Genomic DNA, 19,136 nt, shown 5'->3' with positions numbered 1-19,136 from the left:
CATTTTGATTCAAAGATTGAACGAAAAAATAGGGTCAGGGAGGGGAACAAGCCAATAACCCACGAACGGCAGCCAAGACCTGTTTCTGTCAGACGATAAAATCAGTCCCGTCATCAGGTTCGATAGGAACTAAGAAAGTGAAAGAGATTAGTGCTTTGGCCGGAGTTTGTGGTGCGGAGTTTGAAGATTGTGCATCGATCACTTGGCTGGTGTGCGAAGCAGTGTTAATGGTGTTAATTATTCGTCACCTCTTCCTGATTTCCAGGATTCAAATAAATAAGAATGTTCCATGATTTGGAATTCTCTACCAAGTTAATTAAATGAAGAAACTAATGCTAGATACTCAAAGCAATAAAACATCGGATTAATATAATAAACTCAGTATGTATCTAATTGATTCATTTCTCAATTAATGGTAATATATACAAGATATACTTTTATTTTTGTTCAAGATAAGCGAGTACAATATGCAGCTGGTGTAAGCAAACCCAAAAGGAGGCATGTGTCCCGATCTCATCCAGCGAAGGCTTTAATCCGCCCATGCATCATAATATATAGATAGGAATAGGTCTGTTGTTGTTGTATGCACAAGACTACCCAGCTACTTGCTAAGGAAACAAGGAATGGCTCTACTTGTTCTTGGGATCCTTTTTTGTCTTCCCATCTTTCTACTGTTTCTTCTCCAAAAACACAGAAAAAACACAAGCGCTAAACTTCCACCTGGCCCCCCTGGTCTCCCCCTAATCGGTAACCTACACCAGCTCGATGCCACAAACCTTGCATTTTGTTTTTGGAAACTTTCTAAACAATATGGTCCCATCTTTTCTCTGCGTCTTGGTTTTAGACCAACCATAGTAATTTCTTCAGCAAAATTGGCTAAAGAGGCCTTTAAAATTCACGATCTTCAATTTTCTAGCAGGCCAGCTTTGAGTGGCACGCAAAAGCTATCTTACAATTTCTTGGGTCTCACTTTGACTCCACATTATAATAGCTGGAGAGAGATGAAGAAAAAATTTGTCACCCATATGCTTAGCGCTAATAGAACTGAGCAATTTCGTCAAGTTCAAACAGATGAGATTTTTCGTATGATTGAAAAAATATCAAAATTAAGCGCCCCACCTGCTGCTGCTGCTGATGATTATGTCTCATCGGAAGGACCTATCAACCTGAGCGAGATGGCGATGACTCTTATACGTAATATTATTTTTCGAGTTGGTTTTGGCAAGAGGTTCGAAGATGAAGGCACGGCAGCTGTAAGTAGACTCCATTCTGTTTTTGCGGAGACTCAGGCCATGGTGGGGAGAGTCTTTTTAAGAGATTGTTTGCCTTTCGTGGGATGTTGGCTCGATAGTCTCACAGGATGGAATCGTCGCCTCAGAAATAATTTCAGTGATTGTGATAAAGTTTATCAGCAACTCATCGAGGACCATTTGGATCCAAAGCGACCAAAAGTTGCTGAGCAAGAGGACTTAATTGATGTTTTACTTGGTGAGATGAAAACTGCTGACGATCATCAAACGTTTGATAGTATCAAATCGACGATCATGGTACTATGTGTTGATGCGAGATTTTGGTTACCCTCTTGACTACGATCAGGATCTCTGCTCGATCAACTCGACCACGATTAGGATCTCTCCTCGTATGACTCCTTCTCCAAAAATCCCTGCGTACACAGAAACAAGCTAGAGCACGCCGGTTGTTTTCCCGGCGTAAACCCTCCGACGCTGAAGTCAGAAATGAAGGTTTCGTGTTCCTGGGAACGTTAATCTTATGGCTTATTTTTGGTATCGATTACTTAATGCTCACTTTATCTTAGTTTTAATGTCGAAAATTCTAACCCTTTTACCTTCGTTGGCTACCTTTTTATAGGCTTCTCCTGAATTCAGACCTTCTCTCCATTCTCGCCCGTTATATTCCCACCTCTCGAAAGTGGATGCTCCGCTTCTGTAATTGTGGGTGGTTACATGGCCTTCGTGCCTTGATTCTTGGGTTGGAAAGCACGTCTCGCCAACTGTCGTTGACCGGGTCTCCTCGCCTTAACGCTTAGTAGGAATGGCTTTATGCTTCTAACAGGAGTCCGGCCTCGTGGATGGCATATTCGTGGACGAGCAGAATATTCCTGCTCTTGTTCCCTTGCTACCAGACTCTTACAAGATATACCTGTTCGCAGAACCCTGCTACCAGATATCTGCTCATCACGACTGGTCTCGTCGAAGTACATCCCCCAAACACCGATCCCCCAGTTTCTGGTGTTGGGTAACATAGTGAGCCGACAGTAGAAACTCGACAGTTCTTGCTCGCGCGGGATAGGAAAAAGGCTGCCAAGAGTCGTGTCACATTTAATTACGGATAAGGTGATGTGGCAAAAATCTACCCCTATATTTGAATTTCAAACCGACGGTTACAAAACTCTTGGGATTTGCGCCGTTAAATGCTGGCAGCCCAAGAGTTTGTTCCTCATTAGGAAAACCCAAAACCCCCAAAAGAGAAACTCGTCTTTTACTCCGTTTCTGTCTCTCCGGCGAATGAGTCATTCCTCTCCCTTGGCGTAAAGCTTACATCCTTGTCTCTCTCTGACTAAGTCACAACTTCAGGTATTATTTCTATTTTCCTCGGTCTTGGATAGTTGTAGACAATTTCCTTTCCGTTTTATTTGGGTAGTGTTTGGTGATGTTGTTCTGGTTATAGTTTACGGAATGTCAAAAGGTAAGGAGAAGGTCATTGAGATTGATGACAACGAGTTAGACTTCTTGCCTAGTCTGCTCGCCGATTCTGCTTTTGACCACGGGATCCCCTTAAAACCCCTTAGACCTAGTGTTGCGACTAGTGCTAGGAGGATGTCCCCCCAAATAACCTCATCAACCGGTAATAGCGACGACGAGGGTTCTTCTAGTTCAGAAGACACTTTGAGTGAAGATCAGGGAAATGATTCTGGTGAGATGTCCTCACTAGGAACATCGCGACCAGATAGGAGGAGCATAGTAGGAGGTAGAGCTCTATCACAGAATTACGCTATTGATTTTATGACGTGCACGACCACAGTAGATGAGCTAGTTAGTCTCCGGGCTAGATACGGCATCCCTGATGAAATTCCCCTTAGGATCCCAGGAAAAAATGATACTCCCAGCCGACCTTCTAGGAGGTATGTTACTCTATTTCTAGATAGTTTTAAACTTGGGCTAAGGTGCCCCATACAGCCCTACTTTGCCCGAATACTCAATGGGTTGAATTTAGCTCCTGGTCAGCTGAACCCCAACGGGTGGAGAGTATTCTCTGGTCTGTTCATATTGTGGAATAGATGTTGCCAAAGCGAGCCCACAGTTGATGAGGTGAAGCACCTGTATCAGCTAAAGAGCAGCCCCAAAGACGCCGGCTGGTATTACTTCCAATCAAGTACCAAGACCAGGAAACCCATAACTGATCTTCCAACTGGTGGTGGTGGGAATTAGAAAAAGAAATTCTTTTTTACTGGGGGTCCCTGGAGTCAAATTGCACAGATTGACGGGAAGGATTATCGCGTCCCACCCCGTTTCGTGATCCCAGGTTGCCTGCTCGCTTTAGATGTCTTGTCTCCATAGTTGTTCTCACTTTGTTGATTTGTCTCTAACCCAATATCTGCTCGCATTGCAGGTTCTTGGGGTGTGCAGTACCCACTTAAACCCGAGCAGCTCAAACGGGTCGAGACTATACTGGCCAATTGCTGTTCGAACCGAGAGCTGCTAACTACTTTCAACTTGGTCGAATCTTGTTTGGTGTCTACTGGCCATAGGATGGAGGATGCTGTGATCGGAGCTCTGAATCGGAAGCGTTCTCGACCTCATGCTGCCAAGCAGGGCCAGAGTAAAGATGCTCCCACTGCGAAGCGGGTGAACATTGTGCAGCAAGCTCCCCCATTGAGGACTCTACCACCTCCTCCTGCCAAAGCCGGGGAGACCAGTGGAGCAGCCACTGACCCTGCTTCCTCCTCTCCACCAGCTGGGCCAAAATCTCATTTACCTGACAATCGAGCAGAGCATCTGGTCCCCTACATCAGTGAGTTTTCTCGGCTCATGAGCAAGAAGGACTTGGAGGACTTCGACAGTTGTTCCCTGGGTGAGCTGGTGGGAGTTATGCAATATAGCGCTTTTCACCTCGGCTGCATGGCCACCTACTATAAGGCCAAGGTTGGCTGCTATGACTAGAAGATGAAGGAGGACATTCAATCGGCGAAGACCAAAGCTGATGTTGCCGAGAAGAGGGCAGGAGACCTGAATCTCGAGAATTTGAAGTTAATAGAGCGAGAACCTCTTGCTCAAGTAAAGGCCATTACTCTTGAAGAAGAGCTGGCTAAGGTCAAGGAGGATCTGCAAAGGCAGCAGGCTATGTACGAGGCTCAGCTCGAATCTCTTCGGAATTCTCACAAGGTTCAGGTCGAGAACCTGGAGAAGGAATTTGACAATCAATATGACCAGGGGCTTCGGCACTCCTATTGTTGCATCATGGCTGTCCTTGGGAAGCAGCATCCTAATCTGAAGATGGATGAGCTTACTGCTGGTGTTGCTCAGCATATGGATGAGGAGGCAGCAAAAGAGGACGTCGAAGAGGTGGAGCCAATTGCGGTTGAGGAGGGAAACTCTCCTCCCCATGCAATCCATGCTGATGTTGCTGAGACGAGTACCCCCCCGGATGCAACTGGTGATACCCCCCTACACCTGAGGTGGACCAGCCAACCGAGGTTGCTCGGCTTACTGACCCGTCGTCCTCTTGAATGTATCTTGTATTGTAGTTGCTTTTTTAGAACGTTATATGTTATGACTAGCAGCTTTTTATGATTTTTGATAAATTAATAAGAATGTTCTCATTTGTTTTCTCGTCTCGTAGTCGTAAATTATTTTACGTTTGAGGGTCTGCTTGCCTTCTCTTGGACGAGCAGATCTTGGCACGCTTGGCTTCTGGTCTCGCCATAAAACAGGCTTTGAGACTTGGTGAGCCTTTGCATACCTTGGAAATTTTACAACGCTTGGGAGTCTGCTCGCCTTCGCTTGGTCGAGCAGATCCTGGCACGCTTGGCTTCTGGTCTCGCCATAAAACAGACTTTGAGACTTGGTGAGCCTTTGCATGCTTTAGAAACTTTACAACACTTCAGAGTCTGCTCGCCTTCGCTTGGTCGAGTAGATCCTGGCACGCTTGGCTTCTGGTCTCGCTATAAACAGGCTTTAAGACTTGGTGAGCCTTTGCATGCCTTTGAAACTTTTTCAGTGCTTGGGATTATGTTCGCCTTCGCTTGGTCAAGCAGATTCTGGCACGTTTGGCTTCTGGTCTCGCCATATGTTGGCTTTGAGACTTGGTAAGGCTTTGCATGCCTTCGAAACTTTACAACACTTCGGAGTCTGCTCGCCTTCACTTGGCCGGGCAGATCCCGGCACACTTGGCTTCTGGTCTCGCCATAAAGCAGGCTTTGAGACCTAGCCTTTGCATGCCTTAGAACTTTTGCAACGCTTGGGAGTCTGCTCACCTTCGCTTGGTCGAGCAGATCCTGGAACGCTTGGCTTCTAGTCTCGACATAAAACAAGCTTTGAGACTTGGTGAGCCTTTGCATGCCTTCGAAACTTTTTACACAGTTACAAGTGAATGACGTTCCTCGACATTTCATTAATTGCAGAATTCAACTTACATAAAAATGCATAGCAACGAGAATAAATTGAATTAATTTTAAAACATGAGCAAGTCTTACTGAAAATATTTCCTGAGGTGCGCTGCGTTCCATGGGCATTTCACCTCGTGGCCATCCATGCGAACAAGCTTGTAAGCTCCAGGTCCCACCACCTGCTTGACCCTATATGGCCCCTCCCAATTCGGTCCAAGCACTCCTTGAGTCGAGTCTTTGATGTTCTGATTCACTCTCCTTAGCACCCAATCTCCGACCTTGAACTGCCGTATATTCACCTTCTGGTTATAATACCGAGCAACCCTCTACTGGTAAATGGCTGATCGTTTTAATGCTTGCTCCCTCCTCTCAGTTAGCAAATCCAGATTCAGGCACATCTGCTCGTTGTTCTCTTGCTCATTGAAATGATATGTCCGGTGCGTGGTCGTTCCTATCTCGGCTGGTACGACCGCTTCATGTCTGAAGGCCAAGGCGAACGGTGTCTCCCCAGTTGTTATTTTATGGGTTGTCCTGTATGCCTATAAAACACCTGATAGCTCATCAACCCATGCACATTTTTTTGCTCCAAGCCTGGCTTTCAAAAGCCTTTTCATCGTCTTGTTGGCTGCTTCTACTTGTCCATTAGACTAATGGTGAGCAGGCGAGCAATACTTCAACTCTATCCCGAGGTTCTGGCAGAAATCCCTGAAGCTGTGATTATCGAACTGTCTGCCATTATCCGTTATCAAGGCATAAGGGATCTCGTACCAACAGACCAGGTTTCTCCATACGAAGTCTGTTGTCTTCTTTTCTGTGATCCTGCTAAGGGTTTCTACCTCTATCCACTTCGTGAAGTAGTCTATTGCTACTATTGCATGTGTTGCTGCTCCTCGTCCCCTTGGCAACGGCCCGATCAGATCAATTTCCCATTGAGCAAATGGCCAAGGGGAGGCCATAGAGGTGAGCTTTGGAGAAACTTGCAAAACTCTGGCAGCTTACGCAGCTTCTGGTCTTCTCCTACGCATCCTGGTGCATTGTCATCCTCATCCAAGCACCGAAGGAACGGTAGCGTATATCCTCGTCGATATAACACCTCATCAATCATTGTGTACCTTGAGGCCAGGGCTCTGATCTTCTGTGCTCGCAGCTTATCTGGTGGTAATACCCCGTCTCTAATGTATGAAATTATCGGATCCATCCACGAGCATTTTTGTTCTATCTGCATCGCCTCCAAATTCTGCTCGATGCTAGGGTTGGTTTTCACCTCCAAAGGGACCGACTTAGGCATTTTCGAGTCTGCTACAGCTGGCCAGAATATCTGCTCTATTATTCTGCTCCCTTGGAATTTGTATCACCTCAATCGCTTCGAACTTCCCCATCATCTACTTAACTTTCTTCAAATACTGTTCCATCTTCCCATCTCTCGGTTGAAATCTTTCACTGACATGATTTGCAACCAGCTGGGAATCAGTTCTAAACTTCACTCTATCTGCTTTCACTGCCTTAGCCAATTCCAAACCTGCTATCAAGGCTTCGTATTATGCCTGGTTATTTGTGGCTGTGAAATCTAACTTTACAGCATAAGAGATCTTCTCCCCCTCTGGGCCTTCCAAGACAATCTCTGCTCCTGATCCCTGCTCCCCTGATGACCCATCTACAGACATCTACCATACTCGAGCTTCGCTACTGTCTGTAGCAGTATCCAAATATCAATTTATTTAAGTGTGCAATTAAATTTATTCTTTTTATTTAAGGACAAAAACTCAACCAAAAATACAAACTCATTGTTCAAACAAATAAAAATTATTTTACAAATTCATAAACTAACACTTTATTACATAATTAAATAATTGATAGCATGTTAAATAAATCTTATGTTACAAAAGAAAATTAACTACATAGAATATCAAATTAAATTTATTGCCGTATTTTGTACATTACATTTACTTGAGATAGTAAAATCTCTTGTGATGGAATAAAAAAAGTTATGGGGTTTGAACCTTGGTCACATGGTTGAAAAGAAATTGGTTGTCGTTATGTTATAATAAAAAAAATTATATTTATATTTATCATTAATTATGGTTCATAAATAATATACCTAGTTTAACTATATAATAAATTAGTTAATTTTTTAATGAATAATTAAATTTATTAATTGAAATATATATTAATAAATGCAAGAATAAGTTATTTAATTGGAAATCTAGTTCAATAGTGTAAAAAAAATTCGAATATTATGGACTTATATGTCATAATTTTAAAACTTTTGATTTTTCTTATTTTGTATGAACAAGAAGGGCTTTTAATGTTAATAACCTAAAATCACATCTAAACCATTATACAACTCTTGATTTACATCCAACGGTGAATTTGAAAAAGACAAAAAAATGGGGCACCAAACCTCAAGGGTAACGTAGCTGGACCATTTCAAGAATGATAATCGAAAGAATGTGAGCATTTTGTTGCCTCATTTCGATTAAAATTTCTTTGAGAAAGATGAAACTTTTGAACTTTCTCTTAAAAAAAAAAAAAGAAAAAAAAATCTAAGATATAAGTTGAAATTGGAAAACTCTACTATACATTATACACGGTCGCCCAATTACATGATGGGCTTTTCAAGGCCTGGGCTTCCCCGAAAACAATGTTTGGGCCCATCCTAAATGTTTCTCTAAGATTTCAATTGCATTGATATTAGGTTTTATTTAATTAGATTATTGTGAATATGTTTCTGAGCACAAGCTTGAAAATATGAATATTAATTGCAACTCATGACACTGCCGATATTGGCTTACATTTTTTTTTTCCCTTGAAAGAAATAACTTCTTAATAACGCCATTTATATAAATTGACTGGATATTAATTATACAAAATTACAACGATTACTTACATTTTTACAAATTACACCTTGCTAATACTTATTATTATTTTTTCATTAAAAATGTATAAAATAAAAATTCAATCTCCTCCCCACCCGCATACTATGCAGCAGGAGATCGAATGTTGTTTTGTCAATTCTAACTTATTGATAACGAAGAACCTCTTTACAAGGCAATTTATAAAAATTGATTGGATTTTCGATATTTATAACTTATTTTTGGGTTTGTTCACAATCATACATCGATATGAAATGTCGAAGGGAATAATAACTAATCACGATGCCCCCAATATTAAGCCCCACAGTTACACATGTTTCATTATCATCAGAGCAGTGTATATTATTAATCGAGTATGTTATCTAACAAACCAAAAAAAAATCCTGTAACCTAAATTTAGAACATTGTATAGTATATTTATAATATCGCAAAAGTCGATCTCATATTTTATTAGTGTGGATTCCTTTACCTGATAATATACATATATGTGCGTAGAATGACTTTTTAATTAGTGATTCCTGATCACATTAAGGATAAGTTAAAAAAAAAAAAAACTACATATGTTAATATACTACATATTAAATTATATTGCATTAAAGTCTATCTTTTTTGTCTAAGTTTTTTTTTTCTGAATACTAAATCAGTGGTTGTTTGAAAAGTAAAATATAAAAATAACAATAATAAAGAATTTTGATCAATGATTTAGTACTCAACAAAAACTAAACTCAGCACTGAATTCTAATTTAATTTTAATATGGTTAAGGATTTCTAATTTTAAAAAAATATCTCATAAAAGAAATTATTTGAAAATAACTCGGCTATAAGAAATTAGAGTTTCATTTCCATTATAGTAAAACAATCAATTCTAATTTTTAACAACTATTTAGAAGTTTACATCTTATAAAGAATAATAGTGTGCTTATAAAGTTGATAAATAAAGTTTGTATTCCAAATGATATGATAACTTTATGTGTCATTTGTCCATTTTTATAGTCACTAATGATATACTTATAAAGTTAAGATAAAAAATTTATATCTCAAATGATGTGTCACTTAATATATAATTCATTCAAATGTTCCGTTTGGTACAATTTTTCAAATAAAACTTATTTTAGTAGAGCTTTTATTATTAGACCTTTTGTAAATAGAGCTTTTATTAAAAAAAATTAATTGTTTGGTTGTCAATAAGATCTTTTATTAAAAATGTATGAAATTACTTTAATAGATAGGTTTTTTAAAGTTATATTATAAAAACAATAAATAAGATTGTTAAATAAGTAGATGATATTTTAGATATTTTGGCATTTTAAAAAAGATTTTCAACCTCTTACTTCCAAAAGTTCAAAAAGGTATTTAACATTTTGAACTTCAAAAGCTCTATTAGAAAAACAATCAAACACCAACAAAAATTATGATAAGAGTTTATGAGATTAAATAAGCATTTATTTTCATTAAATAAGTCATACCAAACAGGCACCAAGTAAAATTGCTTGAACTTGATGTGTTATTCGTCCATTTTTATAGTTACCAATGATATACTTATAAAGTTAGGATATAAAATTTATATCTCAAATGATGTGACACTTAATATATAATTCATTCTAAGAAAAGTTGCTTGAACTTTGTCTAAAAGTTATATTTTCTAAATAAAAAACAAGTAATAATATACATCCTAAATTTTTATCCTGAATTTTACCCCAAACGATGTGTCATTTATTGAGTGGTTGATAATTATTTACAAGATTTTAATGAATTAATTATATTATCTCATCAATTAATTAATAAATATCATATTATTTTTATAATTTTTTAAAATAAAAAATTTAAAATGTATAAAACTACTCAATAAAAATTATCATATTATAGTGTACTACCACAGAATCAAGCGTATCCATGGAAATTTCACACCGGTATTTCACAAGCAAAAATAACATTACGTAATTGAGAACGTGACATGTTCATAAAATCTTTTCAGATAACACGTGTGCCGGTCTTGGTTGGCTGGTGGATGGCCATATGCTATGTAATCGATGAGTTCAACATTTTTCTACACGTTTACTTGTCAAACAATTAATGAAGATTCTAAAATTTTATCTAATTATGAGGTAAGAAGATAAGGATCAAATGTTGTTCAAATAGGGGCAAATCGCAGAATACAAATAAATATTGAATTAGAAATAAGAAATGAACCCAAAAAAGAAAAAGAAAATTTTGACTTGTATGTTGAAAAGAAAACAATAACAATGCTAGAGTTCTAAAGTATACTTGGAGAAGAGTGGTGATAATATTATAAATTTTTATGTGAATTTATTTTGCATAAATTAGTGTAGTATAATTTTTTTAGTTGGATGAAAAATATAAAATAATAAAAGTCAATTATGTGATTAAGAGATTATCACATTAATTTGTATAAAATAAATTAATAAAGAGTTTATATCTTAAAATATACTTGGAAACTCTAGCATAATTATGTAGAGGGTTGGGTGATCACCTCAGCCCTCAGGTCGAAAAATACTTTCGCAAGAAGAAAAATATTGAGTTGAAAATTTTATGCGTTTTTTATGGACAATTCACGTTTGGCCTCTTCAAGTTTATTACTTTTTTCATTGTTATCAATAGAACCAAATATTGACCCACTACTTGAGAACCCAGCACTATTCTAAACCAAAAAAATAAATTAATTAAATTGCTGATGGGGAAATTGCGTGAAGGAAAGTGCAAATTTGAATGCAAAAATGGGTTTTCAATCGCAGTTGACTTTATCCACTAAAATAATAAAGCTAGTGAATTAATTAGGATTAGTAATGTAATCGCTTCTCTTAATATTTAAAATTCTCAATGCCGTAGCCGTCGCAACCGGGAGAACATCGTTTTTATGTTTACAAATGAGCAAACATATAAAAATGAAAATACAGGTCTTTGTCATTTTGAAAAGATATATCATCATTATTAAGAAGAAAAAAAAAATTATTATACATTTCCTGTTCTTTTGTATGTACCATTAAGCACTCATAGTATTAGGTTTAATTTCTTTCTTTCTCTAAAAAAAATGTTACTAATTAACCTGTGTAAATTTTCCTTAGAGTTAACAATTTTATTACTAAGATTAATTGACTACGTAAAGGAATCAGAGCTAGGTTGAAGCATAAATTTTTTTTTACATCAGTCAAAAATCGACATCTATTAATAGCTTTTTTTTTCCTCGAGCAAAAATTCAATATAAATTAAAAATTGATAATTCCCACTCAATTCTTAAAAGAAAGACAATGGAGGATTAAGGGTTGTTGCTATCAATGGCAGAAAAAACAGTTTCTGGATGCTACTATAACTATTTTCAGGAGAAAAATGTGTTGAAGCAATATCAAATTAATCAAACCTAATATAATGACCTTATCTTATATTCCAGAAACAATACACATTTGTTAGCATCCAGAATTATTCCAGATTACACTATACTGCAACTGTAAAAGCAAAACTTCATTAATGGAAATAAAGTTTATCGTCATAATTAAAATGCATAATTTAGTGGATTACCAACTAAGCAGCGTATAATTATAAATATAGTGACTTGATGACAGGTATATTCGTTTCAAAATGGCCCAACTTTCATTAGAAGATCGAATAGTTGCATGCAGCACATGAGCACATGCCTGTAATAAATAAATTCACAGCAGCCATGAGAACAAGTACCATTTTTTATTTTATAATTTAATAATCAAAAGGGTAATTCTGTCATTATACACACAAAGCTCGTGTAATTTAAAAGTTGAATGTGAATTCTCCAATGTTTCTAGAAAAACAAGCTACACAAAAGGCACAAATCAATTTCAATGCTAATGGGTTTTATTGGTCAACTTCTGCTAATGACAATAATCTTGTTGTTCAAGCCAGCCAGCAGTCACGTTCAAACATTCAAAACCTTATAGAAGCCTCTAGACATCTTAGGTCCTTGGCATGTTTCAACATCCAAGCCCCCTTAAAACCCCAACCTCCCTCACAATTTTGGCTCACAATTCCTCTCCCTTGTTTGGCTCCCGCAAAAACATATACCAATAGAGCCCCCCTCAATTAAAACATTATGGGCACTTTAGTCGGTCATGTGGCACCTGGCTTTGCCTTCTTGGCACTTGGGTTATGGCACCTTTTGAACCATATCAAGCTTCATTCTCTTCGCCCAAATTCCTACACATCAGCTCCATGGTTCCCCACATCAAGAATAAAGTACTTGGAGCTTTACATGATCATGTTAGGTAGCTTCTTATCCATGGCTATGGAGCTTGTCATCGGCCCCGAAAAGCATCAACCCTTTGACACAGATGGAACAATTCCACCAAACCATCTTCACAACTTTGAGCATGCAACAATTTCACTCACTTTCTTCACTTATGCAGCTCTTTCTATTGTTCTGGACAAAACTTGCTCCAAGCTCCAATATGGCCTAACTCAATTTCTTGGAGCCATAGCCTTTGGGCAACAGTTTCTTCTTTTCCACCTTCACTCGGCTGATCATATGGGTGTTGAAGGCCAATATCACTTGCTTTTGCAAATTGTTGTTCTTGTTTCTTTAATCACAACCCTTCTGGGGATTGGTTACCCAAAAAGCTTCTTGGTCAGCTTTGTTAGGTCAGCAAGTATTTTCTTTCAAGGTGCTTGGTTTATACTCATGGGATACATGCTTTGGACCCCGTCACTTATACCTAAAGGCTGCTTCATCAACAGTGAAGAAGGTCACCAAGTGGTCAGATGCCATGGAGCTGAAGCTTTACATAGAGCAAAATCATTGGTCAATCTTCAATTCAGCTGGTTCTTGATCGGTGTCACCATATTTTCAGTCTCTTTGTACTTGGTTTTGGACAAATTTTATGGTGATCAAAAGGTTGAGTACTCATCATTGACTAGAGAGGAAGATGAAGATTCAGATGATGTCGAGTCACAAAAGGAACACAAACTTGATGAGTCCAAGAGTTTTATTGCCATGGGAAAAAAAGTCTTTGCATCTGTTGACATGGAGAGGTAAATATGAGAGATAATATACACAAAAGATAAAGCAGCTAGAATCTATTCGAATATATTTGATTGTTAATTAGGTGTGTGTACAAAAGTAATTAGAGTTGGTGGAATCCCACTTACTTTAATATTTAAGCCTTCAATAATGTTGGCTTAAAGAAAGCCCATGGCTTTGCTCTTGGTTTGCATTGAGTGTTGGAGTTCATATCTGTTTGTTTGTATAGAAAAAAGTTACAAGTTCTTTTACTTTATATTTTTTAATTGTACCTCTCAATACCAACTTCTTGCAGAAGATCTCTATTTGATTTGATTCAAATTTTTTTTCTAATATTTTATCGTCTCCTAGATACAGCCACCACTTTGCTATGTTGTTTAGACTTGAGATTATGTTTAATTGGCCGAATTAAAATTAATTCTAATTAACTATGGCAATTGGGTAAAATATAAACTGAATTTTGAGCTTTTTTCCCCCCCTTTTTTTCCCCTACAAAACCAACATCCTTGTACATGCAGAACAAATTAAAGGAGGCTGCTGTAGTTTTGCCAGCTTGCCTTAACCTCAAAATATGGCTGACGCAACATCGGCTTTGAAAATGACATTGGCTGCTGGACTGCCCGTAGCTCATTAATTATAATGCCTAATATTGCAAATACTAATTACAATAATACAAATACTAATAATAACAACAATATTCATATTAATAATAAACTTATTCTAATATGTTGGATAATGGTTGAAATAACAATGCTCTGCTTGGGTGTTGATTATTGAAAAAGCTAGAGCAAAGCTATAAGGACCGCAAAATTAGGATGATAGATATTTGAAGTAGGCCATATGAAGGTGATAGAATCTCAACTCTGTCTCAAGGATGAGGCTTAGTCAATAAAATACTACCAAGAAAAACAATGAACAATTACATTGACTGCCTTCACAGCCGCAAACCATTTCAATTGATCCCGACCCATTTGAATTTCATCTCACTGAGTAATTATTTGCATTAAAAAATTTAGTTATTTACAATGCATATAAAATGGATAAACAAAATTAGATAAATAATTAGTTAAATTATGTTGCCCTCACCTTTATCAATGGATAGGGATGTTGACGTAAGATAAAATACTAAATTGACAATGAAGTAAAGTTTAATTATTTGTCTCTCTAATTGTATCATCATCATACGGTACCAAAGTTTATGTCAATCATCCATTGAAATTAACCGTTGGATTCAGTTGTCAAAAGTATTTAGGTGGATCAACGAAAGCAAAACTTGAGATTAAGATAAATTATAGAGGAGGGGTAGGTAATTAATTAATTAATACACACTCTTATTCAAACTCAGACTCCTATCCCTCATATGTTAAAAATCGACGGACTAATTTGAAAAAGTTTCTCCCCTCTTTTCTAGTTAGTCCAATTTTGACATAAACGTGTGTCTAATCCTAAAGGGCCCATTAGCTGTTTTATTTTTATTATTTTTTATTTACTTTTTTTTTGTGTTTTTATGTTCAAGTCCAGCTAGTCGTATTATTAACAAAGAGTAAGAAATTAATATCTCTGGTTCGGACTTTAGAGAAATGAAATTTAATGATACCCAATAATTGTCATTGCAGATTCTTCAAAATAATTATTAATGGACAATTTCATTAGGTGTAGTCTAAACATGATAAATCTAAATTAGTTCAATTATCTGCCGCAGAATTACCTTTTCTGTAAAAAGGGGAGCAATGGAAAATTAACACCCTTTAACATGTTCAAATAATTCATCCACTTAGTGCGTAAGCTCTATGGTGGCATATTCCTATTTGTTAGCCAAACAATGAAACAATGGGCAAAACATGATTACTTTCTAAGACACTAAGTTTTTATTAATTAAGTGTTCTTCTTAAAGACACTTTAAATCCATAAAATAGATTTTTTTTTCTTTTTCCTTAACAATATACTAGTGCTCTGACAATCTCAATCTCCTACAACTCATCAGAGATTTGTATAAGTCATTCATCATGAATGAAAAAGGCCAATCAATCCCAAAGATTTTGATCCACATGTGAAACCATATGAATCCAAGATTAATTTAATCTATGTAATTGCTCAATATCATAATAAAGCTTTGAGCTTTGTGCTTTTCTTCTTCTGCAAAAGCAATTAAGACCAAAGACGTAAATCACCAACTTTTCTCAAAAGACTTGAAACTTCCCACACAACACAAACGATCTTTAAATAATTGCTTGTTGCTTTTCTAATTCAATAATAATTAGATTAGATCCTTTCACGCAATCCATTGCCCGTTGTTGTGCATGCTTGTGCTTCCATGCTTTGCACATGCAGCGATAATGGTGAATTAATTAATACATCCAAATTTGAACATTGCATTCACTAAAATATTTCTTTCTTTTGCTTGTTTAATTTGTTGCCTTTTGTTTGTTTTGTTGTTGTTTTTTGCTTTGTTGCGTATGCAGTGAGGACACAAGGAGGAAGGAATTAAATTATATTTTACATATCATGTGCCAATGAAGTCTGAGTCATTTGAGACAAACAATGAAACAATTAGACCAATAAGTGTGTAGATCAGCTGGCATAAAATTGTTCTAACTTAAAACAAAGTTCTCGGTTCGAGATTTGGGAATGCAACTGTGTTAAATATTTATTGGGAGAGCTTTGTCGTTCTAGTAGTCCTACCCGGCTCGAATCTAGATTAGTTAGGACCCAATGTAGTCTCCAGATACTAGATGGTTTAATACACTTTAAATCTGGATTAGTTATGACTCAATATAATTTTCGAATACCATATGGTTTAATACACCCAAAAAAAGGATGAAACAATTAGGGTGATGATTAATTTTGGTTACGTTACCAATTGCGAAAACGACCTAATTATTCTTTTTTGAATGTGTGACACGTTTGTTGGGATGTATTCGTTATTTTAATGTGTCGATATGTATAATTGACAAATTTTTATGTGAAGTAAGATAGATTTTAAGGATCTCAATCAAATTTATTTAGAAATTCTGGAATTGGAACTACGTACTTGTATAAATATTTATATATACGCGAGTTCATCTTAATTTTTTTATCTTAGATACGAAAATTCTTGAAGTGGCACTCTTTGTGCATATAGGTTGGTCATTAATTTTGCGTGCCAAAATTAACGTGCGATTACATATTAATAATTCATCTGCTTATTGGCTAAATAATTAATTAAAATTGACTACAATTTGATGTCGTATTCTGCCAGAAATTTTCAATTACAACATCTAATCATCTTTGTAATTTGATGCGGACTCTTATCTCATTTAATATGATTTCGATAGGCTCAATATACACTTCATATTTGTACAACTTGTTACCCACGCTTCACCTTTATTTGTTTAATTTTTTTTTGGGGGGAGGCTAAATTATATATGTAGCGTATTAGGTTTCTTGCAAGCTAGGATAATCGTCTTGTTGCAAGCATAACTTTATATTGTAAAGTTTCAACAAAATGTTACATAGTTTTTAAATAAAATATGATAATTTAGGTAAAAAAATCTCTATTCTAGTCTTTGTACACTAATTTATATGCATCGGATTGGCTTGAAAGAGTTGGAATCCCAAATCTGGCCCTGCTTTAAACTGAAAACGAATATGTACTACCATAACGTGTGGAAGCAAATTGGGAAGTTGCTCAACGCTAAGTAATAATGGTTCTTAAGAAACTTATCTACTAAGAAAAAATAAAAAATAAAAAATTGAGAGTCATTTCTTTGTTAGAAGTAAAAAAGAACAATCAAATTCAATTGAGTGTGAGCATTGAAAAGGAAAAAATAAAAAATAAAACACCGTTATCACTAACGAACAAGAACAATCAAATCAATCGATCAAATCCTACCATATTGTGTGGAAGCCAATTGGTAAATTGCTCAATGAATACTACCATATCGTGTGGAATCCGATTAGTAAATTGCTCAATGCTAAGTAATGATTCTTATAAAAACTTATGTGCTAAGAAAAAAAAATGTTTATCATCCCTTCCTTGAGAAGAAAAAAGAACAATCAAATTCAATTGAGTGTGAGCACTGAAAAGGAAAAAAAAAAAGACCATTTATCAATGACGAACAAGAACAATCAAGTCGATCGATCAAATATATTTACATTTCATGAGCTAAATAGATTGTTCTAAAAATACTTTATTAGATATACGTCATAATCTCAAATAGATGTTTTAAGACAGCAAATTTTGGAATATTCTGAAAAGACAAATTGTGAAGTTTCTTTCTAGAAATATACAAGATAATTACATTTATATTTTTACTTAATTGGTGGTGTTCACTTTGAAGAGCGGAGAGGAGTGGAAAAGAGAGGACATCAGAGAAAAAGAGGAGAGGGGAGAGACAATTAAAATTTATATTATTTTGTTTGCCATGAAATTCTAAGGGAGAGGGATGGATTATTTATAATTTGAATAAGTTTATCCTTTGTGTTAAAATTTCAATATTTGTTATTAAGTCAAATTTTAAAAAAAGAAAAAAAATATAAAAATTTGCATCGTTTACCAAATTCGAGAATTTTTCTAGAAAAAACATAAAATATAAATATAAACAAACAAAGTTATAAATAAATAAAGCAGCTAGTAATTGAAAGAAAAAAATTTATAATGAACTGATTTGATTTTCTTTAATTTTTATGTTTACAATTTAAAAATAAAAATGTAGTATAATATATATATCATATAGATAACATTCATTCGGTCGTCAATGATAAGTTAATTAAATATTTGAAGAGAATATAGGCTTCACCTTCACCTTCCTCGTTTGCTGTTACTGCCTTTTTTTTTTTTTTTTTTGTCTTTTTTAATGATTAATTTGTTGATTAAGTGAAAATATGAAGTTTCTATTTTTATCTCTCTCATACTGGCAAATGGTAACGGCAAATAAAATAACCAAGTGCAAATGATTAGCAAAGGATAAGAAGTTTAAGATGTGGACAATAGGACACGATATTTGAGGGATAAATATGGTAATTTACCTCTCCTCCAGTGGTAGAATTCGATTTCCTCACTCAACATGAGAGGAAACTTCAAGCCAAATTCTTCAATTTGCAGCAATTGAATTCCTCTCCTCTCTCTCCTTCTCCCCGGTCAACTCCCGAAAAGTATTCTAAAAGACAGTCAACGACACATGACATAATAATATTATTAGTGTTGTTGTATTAATTAATAAATGGCACAATGGGCCGTCGGATTGGTTGAACAATGCCATGAAAGCACTCACATGCAATGGCAATGAATTAAATGAATGAACCTTCAATTTACTTATGTTTGAAAGTCAATCTCGAGTGCTCTATATAGCAGCCATGTGTACTTTCTCTGTCATTTCATTTTTTTTTGGCCTGTTTGTGCTGAATCTACTTCATTATTCGTCATAACTTTCTCAATGTTCGTCATTGCATACACAGCAATATAGGGTTGTGCTAACTTTCTTGGGTGTATTCAGAAATGAGAAAGGGTGTATCAACAATCTAAGCCTTTGCCACCACCGACCTGATTTTGAGCCCAACTTAAAAAATGAAACCCAAAGTGATATGGGCCCCATTTAAACATTTCATATTTCCATTACCGGAACCGCTACTCAGAACAACGTCGTTTTAGTTCAAT

The 19,136-nt window shown here is 36.0% G+C and overlaps 1 protein-coding gene across 1 annotated transcript; it reads left to right on the top strand.

The window, feature by feature from the left end:
* Positions 1-12,464: 12,464 nt before the first annotated feature.
* Positions 12,465-13,834, top strand: LOC102624193 (hypothetical protein). Its single transcript, XM_006492638.4, has one exon. The coding sequence runs from the start codon at positions 12,578-12,580 to the stop codon at positions 13,514-13,516; it is 939 nt and encodes a 312-aa protein (XP_006492701.1). The 5' UTR covers positions 12,465-12,577; the 3' UTR covers positions 13,517-13,834.
* Positions 13,835-19,136: the final 5,302 nt, after the last annotated feature.

This window comes from Citrus sinensis, chromosome 2 (assembly GCF_022201045.2).
Source record: "Citrus sinensis cultivar Valencia sweet orange chromosome 2, DVS_A1.0, whole genome shotgun sequence".
NCBI classification, from domain to species: domain Eukaryota; kingdom Viridiplantae; phylum Streptophyta; class Magnoliopsida; order Sapindales; family Rutaceae; genus Citrus; species Citrus sinensis.
This window is presented reverse-complemented; position numbering and strand designations above follow the sequence as displayed.